The sequence below is a fragment of the Emydura macquarii genome, unplaced genomic scaffold, assembly GCF_026122565.2.
Source record: "Emydura macquarii macquarii isolate MOO-44397 ecotype Brisbane River unplaced genomic scaffold, CSIRO-AGI_Emac_v2 contig_2768, whole genome shotgun sequence".
NCBI classification, from domain to species: Eukaryota; Metazoa; Chordata; order Testudines; family Chelidae; genus Emydura; species Emydura macquarii.
In genome coordinates, this window is record NW_027132905.1 from 28,888,730 (window position 1) to 28,908,807 (window position 20,078).

At 50.1% G+C, this 20,078-nt stretch overlaps 2 protein-coding genes and 1 long non-coding RNA gene across 3 annotated transcripts in view; 1 reads left to right on the forward strand and 2 right to left on the reverse strand.

Annotated features, from left to right (window-relative positions):
- ECSCR (endothelial cell surface expressed chemotaxis and apoptosis regulator) overlaps positions 1 to 8,880 on the reverse strand; it is a 33,269-nt gene extending 24,389 nt beyond the window's left edge. The window contains exon 1 of the mRNA XM_067566812.1: positions 8,791 to 8,880. Within this exon, the coding sequence (XP_067422913.1) occupies positions 8,791 to 8,848 (58 nt within the window). The 5' untranslated portion in view covers positions 8,849 to 8,880. The remainder of the gene's footprint in view (positions 1 to 8,790) is intronic.
- LOC137165298 (uncharacterized) lies at positions 2,448 to 5,601 on the reverse strand. The gene is made up of 2 exons (XR_010923322.1): positions 3,059 to 5,601; positions 2,448 to 2,493 (listed from the first exon to the last, which is right to left on the reverse strand). It is a non-coding gene; the product is annotated as an uncharacterized lncRNA (long non-coding RNA).
- Positions 8,881 to 19,011: 10,131 nt separating the features above from the next.
- On the forward strand, positions 19,012 to 19,443 carry SMIM33 (small integral membrane protein 33). Its single transcript, XM_067566929.1, has one exon. It carries the CDS (start codon positions 19,012 to 19,014, stop codon positions 19,441 to 19,443), a length of 432 nt encoding a protein of 143 aa, XP_067423030.1.
- Positions 19,444 to 20,078: the final 635 nt, after the last annotated feature.

Below are 20,078 nucleotides of genomic sequence, written 5' to 3' on the forward strand. Positions count from 1 at the left end.
CTTTGTGAAGGCTGGCTGGTAACTGGTAGCCCCTGTTGTAGCCCCTGGAGAAAGATTAACCCCAGGTGCTGAATCCCCGTCAGACCTGCGGGGAAAATCACAATGATGTGCAGAGGGGCTGCAAGCCTAAACCTCAAGTCTGGAGGGAGAGTGACAACTAGAAAGCCTAAAAACTTTGTCAGTGACCTCGAGGAAGATTGGTGGGGTTGGGGGTGTCAAAGGTGCAGTTAACCCTGAATGTGTGACACTATTTATTCATCTCTACTTAATGTATGTAGATATGTCTATCCTTCAGCATCATGCCCGTAGCTTTTGTGTTTATTATCCTTGATTATTTATATTACACTAGTAATATAAAAACTAGTGAAGATCTGGGCCCAATTTTGCTAGCTAGGAGGTGTCCGTAAAATGGGTGCACAGCTGGTTGAACAACTGTACTCAGAGAGTAGTTATCAATGGTTTATGTTCAAGCTGGAATGGCATATTTCATATGATGGGATCCTGCAGAGATAAGTCCTAGATCTGATTCTAGTCAATATCTTCATCAGTGATTTGGATAATAGCACAGAGAGTGCACTTATAACATTTGTGGCTGATACTAAGCTGGGAGGGGCTACAAACATTTTGGAGGACAGGGTTAGAATTTAAAATGATCTTGACAAACTGGAGAAATGATCTGAAAAAATAGGATGTAATTCTGCAAAGTACTCCACTTAGGAAGGAATAATCAATTGCACAAATACAATATGGGAAATGACTGCTTAGGAAGGAGTACTGCAGAAGAGGATCTGGGGATTACAGCAGATCACAAACTAAATAGGAATCAACAATGTAATAGTGTTGCAAAAAAAAGTGAACATCATTCTGGATGTATTAGCAGGAGTGTTGTAGGCAAGACACGAGAAGTAATTCTTCCCTTTACTCAGCACTGATAAGGCCTCACGTGGAATACTGTGTCCATTTTGGGCACTACATTCTGGGAAAGATGCGGACAAATTGGAGAAAGTCCATAGGAGAGCAACACAAATGATTAAAGGTCTAGAAAACATGACCTATAAGGGAAGGTTGAAAAAATTGGGTTGTTCAGTCTGGAGAAGAGAAGACTGATGGGGGGACATAACAGTCTTCAACTATGTAACAGTTGTCATAAAGAAGGGGATAATAAGTTGTTCTCCTTATCCATGCAGGACAGGACAAGTGATGGGCTTAAATTGCAGCAAGGGAGATTTTGGTTAGACATTAGGAAAATCTTCTAATTGTCAGGATAGTTAAGCATTGGCACATCTTACCTAGGGAAAGTGGAATCTCCATCACCGGAGGTTTTAAGTTCCATTGAGTCAAACAGCTGGAAATGAAGGAGGGGCATATGCTTCCCTCCCGCGCCCTCCTCAAGTCTGGGCCTAGGATACCCGCTCCTGCATTTGTCTGGCCAATGCCAACATTCCTCAACGTTGTCAGCTGTCCAAGCAAAACAGACTGTTGATCCCCTTCGCCCTGCTAGTGGTTCCAGTGTCCTAAGCAGTAGGTCTGTTTGGAAAGCAGTGTGTTTGCTCTGGGTTCCCATGGCAGCGGTGCTCTCAGTCTGGCCTCTTCCGCTGTCTAGCTGCTTGGGTCTATCTGTCTGGGCATGGCCTGGAAGGAGCTTGCCATGCTTGCACAAAATAGGCTGAGAAAAGCCTTCTGTTCAGGCTGGGACCAGAAACACACAGTAGGCTCACAGCCCAGCTAGCTGATGACTATTGTCTAACCCAACCATTGTCCATTAACAGGGCTATTTTGCAGGGCTCTGACACTGTTCACTCTGAAAATGGTGTGCTTCTATCTAATAAGATTCCAGGATTGTCCCCCGTCTGTGTGTTGCTCTGCAGCCTGGACTGTCTGTTGAGTCAGCGTGAAGCAATGGAACCAGCTACACACATGGCTGAGAGCTCTATGTTCAGAATAGCCTCATCCCATGTTCAATCATCACTGGGATTTCATAGTCAAGTACTGTCCAGTTTTTAAGTTCTCAGCCATTTTGACTTTATGAATTACACCCATGCGGGGTACGGAGACAGTAAAGCATGTATCTCTGCTGTGCCAACAGTCCTAGTCCATTGTGATATCAGAGGTAACTCAACCAATTGCCACCTCTACTCTACAGCTAAATTGCATGCCACAGTTTCATTGGTTGTATGAAAGAGACTTGGCCCAGATGCTACACCTGTGCAACAGTACAGGCTTCCAGCTACTCATTATTTTGTACAAATCTTTCTCTTTGTACTGCACTTTTAAATTTCAAAGGAGTCTGCTGGCAACAGGGCCAGCTATTTTGTGCTCTCTCCTGGAGACTTGACTTTGGTTCTCTCTTATTTTATTCTGCCTGGCTCTGCATTAACTTCTACTCCATGCTTTAGTGGTTGGGCGTGGGCAGGGAGGTGGTGAGGGGGTGAATTTTTGTAACTCCAACTTTCCCTTTCGTTTCTTGAGCACCCTGTCCTTTCTGGCCCAAAGCTGTAGGAGGAAGGGAAAGTACCTGATGAAGCAGGCCTGTCTGAACTCCTCCATTTCACTCCCTGGGGGTTTGTGTAAACACCTTCACCAGCTTCCAACTGAGAGCAGCCTCTCAGGGTCTCACAGTCCCAGCCTGTCCAAGCAGAGCTTGCTCAAACCCAGCACAGCTCATATGGTTTCATCATCCAGATCATGCCCGAGGTGCAAAGTTTGGATCAAGATCCCAGATTCCCTGAGGTCAGGGGCACAGATCCAGGCTTGGGTTCAGTCCATTACAGAGAAAGGGGCAAGCCATGGGGCTGTGATCAGTCCCTTCAGATCGGAGTTTGGATTCGTCTCTTCCGAAGCACTGGTATTCCCTTCCCCCAGCGGGCATATGGCTGGGGAGCCAGTTCGGGCCCACACTGGAGGCTAGGCAGTCATGCCCCCAGCAGGCAAAATGCCCCAGCTGGCTGCTCCTGGAGAGCACAGCCACTGGGCCACCCCTTAGGAAGGTGCAGTGCAGTCTACAACAGGTGTGGGGGTCTGGTCTTCCCTTCCTTCCCACCCCTTTTGGGTTTCATACCTGCAGTAAGGAAAGTACTTGTGCTTAATCCCTATGCGAGGGACCACAGCAAATGTGTGTGGGGGGGTGGCAGGCAACAGCAGCAGTTCAGTCAGCCAGGTTATTAGCTTCCTGTTCCACAGCATGGACACAAAGGATTGACCATCACCTTTCCCAGGCTCATGGTGCAGCTGCTGCTGGAGTGGGGCACACACTGCCTCTGCTGTTCATGCTGGCTGGTCAGGCACAGCTGCCATGCCGCCTTGCTTCCTGCTTCTTTGACTGCCTGGTGAGTGCTGTGAATGAGCTGGCCGTGGGAAACCCAGTGGCAGTGCACAGGTGACTCAGATAAAGTCTGACCCACCTCTTTAGCCCCAAGATTCAAGCCAAGCCTTTCATGTACTGCTTGAAGGCACCTCTGCTAGCCAGCACCCTCTCACCACAGTGCACATCATCACAATGACCCTGCCTCAGTTTCCCCCACCCCCACCAACAGTCATTTGGTTCTGTGCCAGAGGAGATTATTTTTATGACTGCAGCCGGGTCATTTATAGTCTCTGGTTCCAGAGCAATTAGGAGTCTGAAACACTAGGAGCCCAATGATGCTAATGAAAGGTCAGTAATCTCAAGCCTCTGCAGAGTCCTGACCCCTTTGCTCCTCTGGGTTTTACTGTCCCCTTTGCTGGGGGCTGACAAGGGAGCACAGTCCCCCTCTGGGTTCCAGCCCCAGGGCACTATATTAAGTAGCTGGGACCAGTTCCCCACAATCCCTTGCTGCCCTTTGCAGACTCTATGTCTCCCTGGGGGTGGGGGAAGGGGTCTGACCTCCTGCCAGGCTGCTGCTGAGGGAAGCACCTCTCTGTACACCTGGGGCTCCAGCAGCCTCCCTTCTCCGCTGAGCTGCAGCCTCTTATCCCCCAGCTGTTGCTGACCCAGCAGTTAGCCAGCTAACCTGCCTGTTAACCCTTTAGTGCCTGTGGTAGGATGGGTCCATACACCCCCTGACAGGTACTGTGGGAAACCATTTCAGTTCCCGGGTCTGTCATAGCTTTATGGTCACACAATCCAAAGATGGTGATCTAAGATGTCTCTTGTCGCTTGAAGACCTTTGTGCCTATGGACGCCATGCCTGTAGCAACCCGCTGGGTGCCCCAGTCCATACCTGTAGCGCACGTGCACTGATAGAATCACAGGGCTTTGCAGGCCACACTTGTTTCTTGTCAAGATAGGCCTGGGTCAGCCACCCCTCCTGCATGCCTCCAGACGCTGGGGAAGCTCGGGTGAGAATTTGTGCTGTGACACTGAAACATGCCTGTTCCTTCACGGCTACTGGCACAGGGCATCCCAGTCACTTGACTGCCCCACATGGCTGGGTTTAATTCCAAAATAAACCATTTACCACCTCGTCAGTGGAATGATGGGAGCATACTCCTACATGCAGGAGCTCAGCAGTGCAGAAAATCCTCCAACTAGCCATGTGGCTGGGAAATAGCCACAGCTATAAGGCTAGAGGCCAGGGGCCCCAAGTGCTTGAAAAGTGTGGTCATCTCACAGCTGCCCCAAAACGCAGTCTGGTGTTCCAAACACCTGCAGACTTTTTAGGCTAGAGAAGCTAGACAGAGATGCAGATGGACCTAGAAAGGCCGTGTGCTCTCCCTTGGTCTAAGCACCATAATGTTAGAAGAAACAACCCTGCACTGGAGGGGAGTTGGTTGGTTTAGATGAGATCTAAGAGATCTCTGCTGCTCTTGAGTTCTCGGATCCTGTCCCTGAATGTCCCCATGTCTTCCTGGACCATGAACACCACCACAGGCATGTGGTGCTCAGACACTAAACTGGGTTTAACCCCTTCGTCAAGTCCTCCGTGCTGTGTCCAGAACTGCCCTTAGGGCATACCCTGCATGTTACTGCAGGCAAGCCTCTAGCCAAGAGCTTCCTCATCCATACGTAGCAGCTCTACCAAGCGAGCCAAAAAGGGGAGTTCCTCTCACCAAGAGAGCAGCAGCCGAGCTCAGCTTGTCCCAGCCAGTCTCTTGCATGGTTTACAGCCAGCAAATCTTAGTTGTTGGACCACCTGGTCCTGAGGCTAAGCCTCAGCATTGATGCCTCTTGCTTATCTCCCAGCCCTTGCCCTCTCCCAGCCCTGGGCCTGGGGTTATAGCAAAGATCCACTTTCAAAGCAGAGACACGCTGAGTGTTTGGTTACTGGCACTATTTCCCCTCAGGAGTCCTGCTGCTGACTCAGCTACTGTGACGTGACAGGATTCCTGGATGCACACCCTGCAGGTCGTTGCAGCTCCCTGGAAAGTCACTTGATGCATGTAATGTAACGATGCGTGGGCACAAGCTAGAATAGTTCAGGAAGATCTGCTTAGTGAGCAAACCTTTTTGGAATGTGGGTCTACTGGCACCCTCCTGTTTTGCACCCTCTGCCTTCCTCCAACACAAGCCCCTTTTAGACCAGCCTGGCTTTTTTGGTCAAGGCGTATAGGAGGAGGATCTTGCTGGGATGATTAAAGTGGGTGGCTGTCAGGGTTGGGTCATGGGCAGCCAGACATAGTGGTCAGAGCCAGAGTCCACAGTCAGAAGTCAGCTGGGTCAGAATCCTGGGAGGTCAGAAGCTGGAGACAGACTGGAGAGCAGAACTACAAGTCGGTAACTAGAGTCAGGCCAGGTCAGGATATCAGGGAGTCAGAGGCAGGAGACAAACCATAGATCAGACCCACAAGTCAGAGGTCCAGAGCCAAGCCAGGTCAGGATGCCAGGAAATCAGGCCAGGGGAGCTGCAGGAGCAGGAGGCACACAGCAGCCCAGAGCAGGGTGGATGCCAGTTGTTCACACAGCTTCCTGTTCCCGTTGCTGACTTAAATAGGGCCAGTGGGCCAATTGGCTGCCCTGGGACTCTCCCAATGGGGCGTCAGGGGCAAAGCCTCAAACTGGGTTTCATGGGTCCTCCTGGATCAGCAGTTGTCAGCAGGCTGCCAAGGGGAGGGTTGCAGCATGGCTGCTCCGGTGGACCCAGTTTCGAGGCTTGTGGGACATGACAGTGGCCAGGGAATAACCCAGGGAGCTACCACCTGGGGAGGCAGAGAAGGCCTCTGCAGCAGCTTTGTAGAGCAAGAGCTGGAATCTGAACTTGGCAGTGCAGTGAGCTAAGGCACCTGCCACTGGGAGACGACAGCTACGTTCACATTATGAGCTGGGCTGTGATTCCCCTGGTGTGTACACAGACATACTCGCACGAGCTCTCATCACGCCAGCGTGGGTATAAATAGCATGTAGCTGCTAGAGTTACCACCTTGGAAATGCAAAAAAACTGGCAGCCCCTATCCCAAGGCAAGCCCCCCATGGACCCACCACAAGGCAATGCAACCCCCATCCCTTCAACGGCCACTTACAGTATCTAGAGGTCACGCATACAGATAAGACTGATAACATCACACGTCTCCTCACTCTCATGTGACTCAAACCCTCTCTCACACACACGCGCGGGCGGGGCACTTGCTACTGTGGCTACACTACTATATGTACCCATGCTCATTACTCAAGCACTCATTATACTTTATACTCGTCAAGCTAGCACAAGTATGTCTGTGTACAAGAGTAGGAGAACCAGACCCCTAGCTCACAGTGTAGATGTAGCCTACTACTAGCTATAACTCCCCTACTCTCCGCCCCTACTCTCCCCCACACACACACTACGCCTATGGCCAGCTCAGGATGTCCCACAGATTGTCCAGCCTAGTTTGCAATGACCCAAGCAATGGGGTCACGATTTCTCTTAATACATTTCACTGCTAGGAATTTTTTCCTGATCTTCTTCCATGTCTTCCCAGGACTTTTAATTATATACTCTTGTGACATGCTAAGCACATCCTCTCTTTCCATGGTATTTCCCTCCTTCTTGTACTTGTACATACAGCCATTCTGCATCATCTTCGTTTCAAAAGCAGATCTGAGCTGCTCCTTCAAGCTGATGCACATCTGATTACAAGCAGCACTGCTATCAGTCCTCTGCGTTTTTCACTAAGCCTCATACAACTGTCTTATAGAAAGCCTTTCACCAGCTCCAAGGAACTGAAATAAAACGCAACGGACACATCTGTGTGAATTTGCTCTGAAATTAAAACTGACAAGCTAGAAGAGCTAGGTTCTGAGCTGTTGTGTCAATGGAAGAATAATAAGGTGAGACAAAATATGCCAACATATTAAATGGTCAGCTGCTGACAAGAGGCCTTAATTGAATCCAACAATAAACCCTACAAACTTAAAATGAGTTTACAATGTAAACAGACAGAGGATGGAAAGGGAAACAGACACAGAGATTTACGTAAACTCATAGACATAGAATCTAGGTGTCCTAACTTCATCTAGTGCCCTACCCACTAGGCCAGACTGACTCACAATGAGAGACGTTCAAATGGTGGCTAAGTCAATGGGGCTAGCCCAAGCATACAGGCCTTCTGGAGAGAAGTGAACAAGTGGCTGGATTTGAGTTTAAATACCAGCCAAGTAGTCCAAAAGGTAGCTGGAGAGCTGGGTGACATAGCAGGTCTGTCAAGCCACAGGAGATGTTTTTGTGGAAAAGCTAGCATTGGGGCTGAGAGGCCAATTGTCCAAAACTGCTAAAAAGCTTAATAGCACACTAAGGAACCCATCTAATTCCACTAAATCACTCATCTCAATACTGGGCAAAATTCCTTTCTCCACTGAAGCCAGTGGTGTTACATCAGGGATGAATTTGATCCAGTAATTATTTGGATACAATTTCAAATACATATGCTCTTGCTCCAGAGAATTACATGATAAATGAGCAGTTAGTAACGAAAGAGTCAATAGCATTACTGTGCATGATATGCATAGATTTATTCTTTACTGTCTGATCTGCATTCTGTAAATCCTATTGTTACCATCACAATGGCTCTACCGCATGGACAACTTTTCATATGGTTTCGTTATAAAATAAAACCTTTCATCCCAAAAATGCAGGAAGAGTTATTTTTTAGCAGCCTTCATTATAGAAACAGCAGTAAGTAACTTTGCAGTCCCTTCCGCTGCCTGCATTTAAACGCAGAAACACAGCTACTCCACACTCTGTCGATACAATGCACGCCCTGCTTGACTACAACAAAGGAAAAAGCAGTAGGCCATACTTCAAAACATTAATCGCTGATTATGGAATTAACACTTGCCCTGCCCCACATCAAACATCATGTATTAAAGAACAGTTAAAAGCAGAAATATTAAATATCTCGATCTGCTGACAGAACTTTAATTGGATAAGGATGGTGATTCATGTTCTTATTTCAGTGTCTTGTCCACTGCCTTACATTATTTATATTTACATCTACAAGAAATGAATAATAAATCAATCAAGTGGCAAAATACTTTACAGGACAATCATATCTTGCACATTTAAAAATGCAGTACTTCTAGCAACCCTGTTTCTATACCAAAGTGTGTATCAATTTCTAAAAAACACCTTAGTGTAACATGAATAGCCCCTTTGTTCTCACATGATACATGTTCTTTTATGCCAGTATGATCCATCTGAAATAAATGTTAGACGTGCTAATGAGGTCAGATTTTCTAAAGAGCTGATCTTCCAATATAGGCACCGAAAACAATTCTCAGATTTTCAATTAGACCTCTTGAGGGCAGGGAACATTTGAAAATCTGGACACTAAATGGGAGTCAGCTTCTTTCTAAAATCTGCCTCTCCTCCCGTTTGCAGTGTGATTTAATCACCTTACCTATAAAATGAATGCTGCTAAATACTCCCAAGAGCAGATGGATGTTCAGGGCCAGCATCTTCTCGGTGTCTTGTGCCTGCCCAGCCTGCTCTGGCCATACTGTGAATGAAAGTGAGGTGAGGAGAAATCTGGCTTGGGTTGATTCTTTTGGAACTTCCTGTTAAATAATAGAAGGAAATAGACTGAATTCACAGGAGAGCTCACGCCATGGAACTGTGTTTTTGCCCATTATGGTTTAAAAGGATATGAGACATGGTTTACCGAATGCAGAGAAAAACTTGGCAGCATTTTTGTCAGGGAACTCTCTTCTCAGACTGGAGGTGAACAGCAATAAAATGTATACAATGGGTCTGGCTTGCTTTGGGCAGCAATACCTTCTTTATGGTATTTATTTGTCATCTGGCAACCCCAGCACTTCGGAGGTGTGACCTAGTGGGCTGTGCACCTGGCTAAGAGAACCGGGAGTGCCTGTGTTCTAATCCTGCCTCTTATGGTTACCTTGAGCAAGTTACTTCTCCTGCCTCTCTCAAAGGATAACTCTATGGAAAAGTGTCCATCATGGGTGAGAGCCCCCCTCCTGGGTAAAGGCTGTTCTGGGAGAGGTTTGGAGGAGAAAATCCCCCCACCTGAAGGATGCCATCAAATTGTCTAGCAGGGGGTTTGCAAGTGGGGTTCCCCTTATTGGAGCTGCTGGACGCAGGGATATTCCAAGGCCAGAAAGGACTGTATGACACAGGCCAGAGAACATTCCCAAAATAATTCCTTGGATGCCTCTTTCAGACAAACATCCAATCTTGATTTAAAAATAGTCACTGATGGAGATCCACCACTCCCCTTGGTGTATCATTCCAATTACTGCCACTGTTAAAAATTTGTGCCTCACTCCTGGTCTGAATTTGTCTAGTTTCAACTGCACACCCTGGGATGGTGTTATAACTTTCACTGCTTTATTGAAGAGCCCACCATTCAATATTTGTTCTCCACATAGATACTTATAAACTGTAATCAAGATATCCCTTCACCTTCTCTTTGTTAAAATGAGTAGATTGAGCTCCTTGAGTCTATCCTTAGCAGGCAGGTTTTCTAATCTATTCATTGTTCTTGTGGTTCTTCTCTGAACTCTCGCCAATATATCAACATTCTTCTTGAACTGTGGGTACCAGAACTGGACCCAGGATTCCAGCAGCAATGGCACCAGTGCCAAATGCCGAAGTAAAATAACCTCTGCTCCCACTGGAGAATCCCGTTTATATATCCCAGGATCACATCAGCCCTTTCGGCCACCGTGTCCCACTGGGAGCTTGTGTTTGGCTAATTATCCGCCAAGGTGTCCAAATGCTTTTCAGAGTCACTGCTTCCCAGGCTAGAGGCCCCCGTCCTGTAAGCACGGCCTGCATTCTTTGGTCCTTGATGCATTCACTGACATTGAGCCATATTAAAACACATACTGTTTGCTTGTGCCTAGTTTACCAAGCGATCCAGATTTCTCTGTATCCCTGCAGAGGGCCCAGGCTGCCCACCGCCTTGGCAGCCTGTGCTCCTACTCCCATCCTTTGTCAGGGTTGGTCCAGTGGAGTGTGCTAACTGGGCTGGATTCCCTCTGGCTGGTCAGAGTTCAGGGCCAGCCCTAACTGTGGCCCTGCCCACACCCTGCCTCTTCCCCCCCCCCCCCCTCGAGGTGGCGTTTCACTGCCCATCAGCTGATGTCGGTGCCCACACCCCTCCCATCAGCTGATCGGTAGAGAGCAGGCTGGCACTTCACCATCCATAAATTGATCAGCGCGGGATGGCACTGGCTGGAGATCAGGCCCAGCCCTGATTGTGGCCCCGCCCACACCCCACTTCTTCCCCCAAGCTCCCCCTGCACCCCGCCAGCACCTACTATGGAAAGGAGGAGTTGGCACCTAGCAGCCATTTCACTCTTTAGTGCTGGGCCAGGCCAGTGAGAGCCCTGCAGCCAGCTGAGCCTGAACCCTGCAGCAAGGTCCCCGGCTGTGTGCAACACCAAACTAGAGGGCTCCTGCAGAGTTAAATGGGAATGGGAATAGCGCACTCAGTGCAGAGATTCTGATGTCATTTGTTCAGGGTATTTTCAACATGCGGTAGATGTTTGTACTGATAACATTCAACCTTATGCTAGAAGTTGTCAGTGGGGAAACAGAAGGCTTTAGCAGCTGGGTAAGGAACAGTTGGAGATTTTGGCACCCAGGAAGGTTTGGGAGGCTGTTTACTGGCTAAGAACATCAGCTGGACGTTCCTGCTGTCATAATGTACAGTGCAATCATTACCAATGTTAACATTTTAACGCCATCCTTATGTTCCAGGGTTAACATCTTGAGTTGAATGGGAGGCGTCTGCGCTGCTCAGAGCTATTGTTGCAGGCTGTCTGCATGCCCAGGCAGCTCATGCGGCAGCACGTGACACCCAGGCCACATTTGGAAGAGTTACTTCATTGCCAGAAGGGCTAGAAACATAATTTTTTAAAAATGAAATAATAAATTCTGGAGCCGAGCTCTGTGACGAGGGGTGGAAGGTTCAGCTGCAGAACTGGGGAGCACTGGGTCCTGTCCAGTGCGTGCAAAGAGCTCTGACCGCTATGAATCCGACTCAGATCAGAAGACCCCATGGAACTTACAGGTGGCTGAACTGGTTTGGATTCAGAAAGAACTAGCCCAGACTGGGCATTTTCGAGGTGTGGGGAAAAAGGGGTTTGTTTTGGTTGGTTTGTTCTTTGGTCCTGATCCTGCAGTCAGGCGATGCCAGGCCTGGGGCCTTTTGTCTGTAATGGTCCCGTATCCCTGCACTTCCTGCCAGCAGACCCTGGGAAATGCAGCGCTCGCTGGCATTTCTCAGCCTGGCTGTGGCCTGAGGCCTCTTATTCGAGAGCCTAAGCTGAGGATCCCTGCAGGACTGAGGCATGCCCAATACGGAGCTCCTGGACAGTGCACATTTAGGGTCTGGGCTGGTGCTTGCAGCTTCAGCTCCATGAAGCTCACACAAACTCCAGGACTGCAGCATGCAGGGGTGCTACTCTCCGCCGCTCTCCACTGCGTTGTAGGCCACCTGGCCCAGCTCCACTCCTGAGCCCCTAGGTAGCTCTGCTGCCAGGGAAGGTGCCTCCCTTGCCAGCTCCGGCTCCCTGCACTCTGCCTGAGCAGAAGCCTTGCCCCAGCAAGACTTAGGGCTCATCTGAGCAGGTGCCTTCTCCTGCAGGGCTCTGCCCATCACTCTCTGGTGCCCCTGTGGCACTGTCCACCCTCACCCACCAGCATCACAGACCTCCCAGGCTCTCGTCCCTGCCTGGAGGCACAGTCTGTGTTTTGGCATTGCTCAGGAGCAGCACAGAGAGGTGTCTGCCCCAGTCCCAGGGTGGGGAACACACCTGTACCCCTTGGGGTCTCTGCCGCAGTTGTGCTGGGTGGCAGCAGGCCTCCACGTTCCAGAGCCTGAGGCGGGCTTGTGGCAGCACCTGGGGAGTGTGAGCAGAGCTGAAGCCAGGAAGGCTTTGTTGAAGTTGGCAGAGTTCCAGTCATGTCTTGCCAGGCAGCTCTGCTGCCCTCTGCCCCACCGCAGCAGGGAGATGGGTGTGTCTGGCTAGCTAACTCAGCGTTCTATGCAGGGGACGGTGGGCACTGTGGGCAGGGTCTTCCCCACCTCTACACACACCTCTGTGAAGGCCAGTCATTTCCTAGGAGATGGCTTGTTTGGGGGAGGTGGGTTTCTTTCCCTCCAGCAGCTCCTGGGGTTCATTTTAGGGGGAGGCGCTAGCCAACTCCCTGGATAGACTCCCTGTGCCTTGCAGTGGGGTTGGGACAGAGGCCGGCAGCTGAATCCAGATCTGCTGCACACACCTGGACCACGTCCATGCCAACCCCTGAATCCCAGCACCCCGGATGTTGGGACTCTGCTCTCTGGCTCGGGAGCCACATTTTCCTTCTTTGATCTTTATAGGTGTGACAGGTCAACCTGAACCCTGGTGAAAACAGGCAAAGCTCTGAGCGAAGTCAATGGAGTCGCTCCCACTGACTCCAGGGTCCAATCTGGCCCATTGCTTTTATTATCTGTCCCTTGGTTTCCAGCTGCGTTTGCTAAAGTGTTGGGAAGTCTCCACACCTGGGATACCCCCGGCTCCCTGTGTGGTGTTCTCTGCCATTGCTGTAAGAACTGCAGTAACGCCCTGAGTCTGTTGGCACGTGCCAGGTGCCTGGTTTCTGTGCCATTAAGAAGGTTTCAGTGGGAACGTGGCTCTACCACACAGGGGCTACATGGTGCTTTCGGTGTAGCTGTCCTGTGAGTTCTGGTTCATTACATTTTCAATGGCCCACTTTAAAGCTGTCCAAACAAACAAGCACCTCCCACCCCCCAGCAGGGAAGCAGAGAGAGAAGCTAGATCCCCAGAATAGCCTTTGCAAATGATCCATTACAGCGCTTTCTGCACAGATGTGACACTGGGAGATTAATCTCTAGATTAAGGCTTTACTGCGTTCTGAAATGAGTACAAATTCCTGGTCACAGCAGCCTGCAGCCCAGCTAAATCTCTGCATTCAGCCTCTTGGGCTGGAAAGGGAGAGAGACATTTCCAGCCCTGTCCTCTCCATGCAGATGAGGTACGGAGCCAACATTCACCTGAGCTCACTCCATTGAAAGCAACCCTCAAGGTAAGAACAGTTTTACTCTGATCATTGCGGTAAGACAGGGGAGCAGACGATTATTGGCCTAGTTAGCACATCACTTTCCATGGAAGGGAAAACCCCAGTGGAACTGGAGTCAGAGGGCACGCCTTCCCTGGAGGGGCTGTTACTGACTGGTTGTTAAGTACCCAGTTGGAGGTCATGCAGCAAACTCCTGTACTTACGACCCCCTCTGGAAGAGGCAGGTGTCAGTGGAATCACACTTGCTGGTCTGTGTGAAGAGAGAAAACTGGGCCAGCAGTTGGGGCACTAATGTGGGACTTGGAAGCTCTGGGTTCCATTCCCTGCTCCACCAGGCTTCTGTGTGACCTTTGGCCAGTCACTTAGCCGCTCTGTGCTTCACTTCCCCATCTGTGCAATGGGGATAATCGCCCTGGCCCACCTCACAGAGTGGTTTTGAGGCACTCAGATACTGCAATAGTGGGGCCAGATAAGTACCTAAGACAGAGAAGTGCAGCCATCATGTTGTGTGGAATAAAACGTTAGATTTTAGTACAAACAGTCCAGGCCAGGATTGGGTTGTAGAGCCAGTTATAATGCAGAGTAATGCCAAGAGACCTGCAGGATGCTAGTGAATTGTTAAAATAATCTGCACTGCACGACACCTGCCGTAGTTACTTCTGCCATCACACTGGCTGCGTCCTGCCAAGCTTCCATCAATTTCAGTGGGAGCGAGGTGGGGTCCAGTGACCATTCAGAGAGTGGAGATTAGATTCATGGGCATGTGCAGACGAGTGGGGAAAGAAGAGAAGGGATGGTGCAGCACAGATCATGTGCCTACAGCAAATGCAATTGTCTCTATCATAAAACTCTTCTGAGCTCTTATAGGAGAGGGTGTCATTTCATAGAGGGGTATATCAGAAATTACCACAGCCCCAAGTCTTTCTCCCCTACAGAAATCACATGCGGGTTCAAAATAAGCCCTGAATGGACTAAATCCACGTCATCACTGTTATAACAGTACATACTCTTGCTAGACTATCAAGGCCACTGTTGATCTCTTTACATATGTTAGGGGTCTATTAACCCCTTACTGAAACTGAGTGGGTTTTTTGGTTGGCATCTCTTGAAGAAGCAGGACCCTGAAACAGACAGCCCCCAGGGCCAGTGGGGAGATGCCAACTCAGGTCAGCCTGATTGACAGGGCGGGCAGGCAATGAGGCAGCCAGGAGAGCAGGGGGTCCTGTCCTCCATGTGAGCTGAGCTGCCTGCTTGGGCAGAGAGTGGGACCAAGCTAAGGACAAAGCAGCCAGTGGCTGGGAGATAAGAGAAGAAGCCCAGGCCAGGGAGCTGAGCGGAGCGGAGCTGGGGCTGAGGCTGGGGCTGGGGATGGAGATGGAGCTGTTTGGAGCTGGTGTGGAGGCCAGAGAAGAAGCTCAGAGAGCCAAGCTGAGCTGAGCTGACCCTCAGCAGCAGAACCAGAGGGGCCCGAGGAGCGTCCCAAAGAGCTGAGCAGAGCCAAGCCACGCTGCACTGATGCAGAGTGGGGCTGGAGCTGGGGCTGGATCTGTCTGGAGCCGGGTGAGGTGAGCAGCTGGGAAGAGCGAGGGGGACCCTAGGCAGGGCCCAGCTGCAGGGAGACGCCACCTGCCAAGAGGCCTCAGAGGGGATCATGACCCAGACACCGGGGGGGCAGACACTGGGGAGAAGGGCCCTGTTCCCTAGAGCCTGGGGGCATGTGCCACTGCCAGAGCATGTGCCTGACTCTTTCCATCCCTGCTGTGCAGCCAGGCAGGAGGCCTGCGATGTGTGTGACACAGACTGTGAACATTCCTTACATCCCAGACACTGGGTGTGGTGCCCTGGGCCAGGGACGGCCTTAGGTGTTGTCCTTTAACATTTCTCCTCTTCTCTTTATTTTTTAATTGATTGTTGTTTAATAAATTGTATCTGCTTTGAACTGTGTGCAGTGATCAGTGGGCCAGGGAAGCGTCCAGTGGGGAGAGAGCCCCCCAGAGTGGGAACACCCCAGCCCCTGCCCTAAGTGACCACGACAAGCTTGGGGGTCGAGCCTCCCAGGAATCCTGGGCCCAACTTTGCTGGGGTTACAGAGACCCTGCCACACAGGAGAGTGGGAGGGGAGCCCTCGAGGTCAGGCAGGCCTCTGGGTAAAAGGAGTAGGGGAAAGGACTCAGATCTTTTGCTAGCCAACTCCACCGAGGCAGTGTATGAAAGTTCCCCACAATAGCAGGACCATTCCCCCACTTACACATACAGACAGGTGTTTTTCACTGATAAAACATTTACTGCAAGGGAATAGTGTTAATCTGGAATGTAAACACTTTGTGGCAGGGATGGCGCCTCCTTTTTTGTTTGTCTAGAGCCATGCCCCTTGTGGGCACTGCTGGAAACAAGCAGGGAAAGGACACCATGCTTCACACGCTCCTAAATGGCTTCCCACAGCAATGTACTGAGAGGGAATACCCACACAAGGAAGTACCCACTCGGGATGAGATCACCGACGCGCCCCCTCCAGCTCACCATAAGCTCACCTAGAGGGGCTCTTTTTACAATGTCTCGGGTGACTCTGATGAGTTTGCTTGGACAGACTGGCAAGGATCATGGTGCACAGAAGTCTGGGTTATCTTTGTACTTGGTTTCTTTAAAAACCCAGTAACTTTTAAGGAAAAGTATAAAAATTAGGGAGAGGGAGGACTTTTTCCAGGGGAGAGTGGAGCTTGGGTGAAGGAGACAAGTGTCTGTGTGTGTGTGTGTGTGTGTGCACATGTGTAGCTGTAAGGAGGTGGTGTTTTCCTGGGTGAAGGGATAAAACTCTGGCATGTGAGTGAGAGTAGCATGGTGAGAGAAATACTTTGTGTGTGTGTGTGTATGTGTGACAGAGCGTAATAATGTGGCATTTCCCTGGGTGATGGAGTGCTTCTCTCTACTTCCTGTGTGTACATAAGTGTGATGTGGCATGGCACAAGTCCAGCAGACGCATGTGTGAGGAGGCATTTCCTCTTTCCCCTGTGAATGGGTGTGTGTATGTGTAATGATGTGGCAGTTTCTTGGGTGAGCCCAGTTCCAATAAAGCACTTTCAGTCCCTGTCTGACCTACCGGGAGACATTTCTACCAAGTTCTGTCCTGCTCAGGGCTTCTCCCCGGAGATGAATTGGACTCCCATGGAGACTGGGAAGCTAAGGTATTACCTGTGCCTCTCTGGAGCAGCAGGGTACTCTTTTATTTTTGCTTCCTTTTCTCTTCAAACCCCCCCTCCTTCCCTGTCACTGAGTCACTTCCTCCCCCCTCAGCTCACAACCTCCCTGCTCACATTCATTTATATGGCACATTTTCTCTGTGATTTTCTGTGTGCTGGGCACAAATTGCACACAAATCCTGGTGCATTGGGAAGAGACTGGACTGCCCACGAGATTCCCCCGACTGGGAATTTGATAGAACAGGGATGGGGTTTAGAGGAAGGAAGCTGAGAATTTTGCGGTTGGTACTCTACTTGCAGAGTAAGTTATTTGCTCAAATGTAAATTTACATCGCCTGAAATTAACGCAGAGGTGGGATGTGGTAGCGTGGGAGACAGAGCCAGGTGGCTCAGAAGAACCACTTGATAAAGACAGGTTGCCTGCTGCAGCCTGGCTTCACAGCTCGGTTCCCCTGATCGTGTGCTTTGGTGACTTGCGCTTTGCGTGAGATATACAAGTGGCAGTGGGGGGGCTTCAATGGATTCTTTACAGCAACTCACACAAGCTCCGCCCCATCCCTACTCTGCAACGCATGTAAGCGCATGCTTAACTTTAAGCACAAGAGCAGCCCCGTTCACTTCACACTAACTTCAGTTGGACTACATGTGCTTGACATTAAACTGGTGCTTAAAGCGTGTTGCTGAGTCAGAGCCCATCCTTTAACTTCCCTTTCCCCTACTGACTCCTTCCCCAAACTCCCTCAGGGTTCACTGCTGGGTGTTGTGTTTACTCCATTTACACGGGGAACAAATATTTGGTAATGAGCTCTTGGGCTAGCAGAGAACGGTCTAACATGATTCAATGAGTGGAAGTTGAAGCTAGACAAATTCAGACTGGAAATAAGGTGTATGTTTTTCACAGGGCAGGTAATTAGCTATTGGAACAACTTACCAAGGGTTGTGGTAGATTCTCCAGTGCTGACGATTTTAAAAATCAAGATGTTTTTCTAAAAGCTCTGCTCTAGGAATTATTTTGGGCAAATTCCCTGGCCTGTGCTACACAGGAGGCTGGACTAGATAATCACAAGGGTTCCTCCTTGTCTAGGAATCTCTGAAATTAGTGACCAGATACTGGGCTAGCTTCTGGTTTTCCCTGAGCTGCTAATCACTCACCCCTGGGATCTAGACCCAGCACTTCAAGCGGTGCTAGTCCTTGGGCTGGCCAGCACACTGGATGGTGCTGGCTATTCTCAGGGCTCATAGTCACTTGGACTGGGGCCTGGCCATGGCTCTGGTCCCAGCTGTGCAGCAGGCCCGGAGGGCAGTGCACACTGCTCCGAAGCGGTTAGGAGAGGTGGTGACTATGTTGTTTAGACCCTGCAGGAAGCTACCTGCATCTCCCCTGTGCAGGCAGACAGCTGCAGGTTACCAGCGAGCCGGCTCTACCCCACAGACAGAATCAGGGCAAATGAAATGAAAAAATTATTTGCTAGCTTGAGCATCCTTGTATGTTTCAACTCCACACACAACAACCAGCTCCCTCTCCCCTCACCGAATGGTGAGCCGGCAGCCTTGTACCAGGCATTTAAATCATCAGTGTCTTTGGATAATCTGCTGGCAATTGGTGTCTGCAGATAATAATGGCACATCTGCTGCACTGCTCTAGTTTTGCTGTCAGTGAGGTTTATCAATATAGTTTCTGCAGGGTATGAGAGAGCAAACTGCATGGGTCATAGAGCACCTCTGTTCTTCCCACAGTGAGGGCTCGAGGGCTCTTGATAATCCATGACGATTCCTACCCGTATCACAGAGGAACCAGGATGCAGCATGTTTCAGAGTGCACCATTTCGGCATCGCTCAGGTGCTGCATGGCCATTTACTGTGCAGATAGCTGCAGGTAATTCAGGATTATCGGTTTACTCATCCTGCGCCCTCCAACATGGTCCCTCTGTTCTGGATACCATGGAGAGGTCTCTGTGGGGCCAGGGATCCACAAGTGCAAGGGATCAGGAGGACAAGAGTTGGGTGTCACACAACAGTTCAGGACCAGAACTGAGGGCCCTGGAGGGCACTGCCTCACCCTTGTATCCAGAGTGACTAAATGGTGATGTTAGGGGCAATCAGACTTTTTCAGTGTTCATCCAAATCAACAGGGTTCTGCTTAGTGACCCCTAGAACATCCCCTGAAATTTTGGAATTGATTAGCTGTACCATTCAAAAGTTACCGGGTTACATCCAAACAGAGAAATGCCACTGAGTTGCAGATCGGTTCTCACTTTGCTTGGCCAAATGATATCTGGGCAGGAACAGATTAGAACCGTTCCCATGACTCATTATGTCCAATCTGCTTTACTTCTCCGCAGGTGAGCGTCTTTCCTTCCTGTGGCTCAGCAATGAACATCTCCACCCCAAGCAGCCAGCTGAGGCAACACGAGCCTCAGGACTTAGCTGGATTCATTCCGGGCTCTGTCGTCCGGGGGGTGACAAAGAAGGCTGACGCCCTTCCCGTGATCACGGTCATCGTGGTCTTTTTTGTCCTCTTGGCTGTTCTCATCATCGTGCTGGTGCGCTATGGGCCGCAGCTGCGCATCCTGCAGATCACGCTACAGCACGAGCCCATGCCACAGGATCTGGAGAGTGGGGTGCACCTAACAGATTGGAAGAAACTAGGCTCCAAAAGGAAAAGCAGCATGCAGCCTACTCAGAACTACCAGGGAGAACTATGCAGCAATGCTGCCACTGCGCCGAGCACCCAGTGCTCCTGTAAGCACCAACTGCCCTGCGGGAATGCAGAGCCTAATGTCATAGAGATCACCTACCTGTGAAATGGCACATGGCGGGACCAGAGGCCAGCTCTGTTCAGACAGTTGCCAGAGATTCTGTCGAAGACTAGCGATGTTTGGAGTTTAGGATTTGCCAAAGACTCACCAGTATTCGAACACTGTGGTGTTATTGCCTCATGATCACCAGCGGCTCAGAAGCACCAGTAGTGTGATGTATATCCCGGGAAGGGGGCATTCTCTTGAGGCTAAAAGCACCTTAAAATAAATAGATTTCTGTGGCTGTCGCAATGTGCATTTGAAACACCCTTCAGTTCTTTCAGATGTGCACCCTGGAGGGACCACGCAACGCCTGTTCCCAAGAGCTGCATTGGACATGAGAAGGGCAGAGCCAGGCAGGTAGCTGATCACTGCATCTGCCTGCATGATACACGTTACTGATGCTTAGCACACACGAAGCACTTTACAGCAGCACTGTCGAGTACGTGACTGCCCGTTTCATAGGCCAGCGCTCATGTGGGCAGCAGCAGACTAGAACTGACTGGAACAATGGCACTAAGCTGAGCAGAGCAACCCATTTATAATGAAGCCGACTGGGAGTAAAGCTGGGCCCGGTGGAAGGGCCTGATCTGAAATCTTGAACTGCACTGGAACTGCCATCGCGGGGCCAAAACCATGTG

Bases quoted from the DNA above. Each gene is read 5' to 3' on its own strand.
- SMIM33 (XM_067566929.1), top strand. From the start codon at position 19,012: ATGAACATCTCCACCCCAAGCAGCCAGCTGAGGCAACACGAGCCTCAG.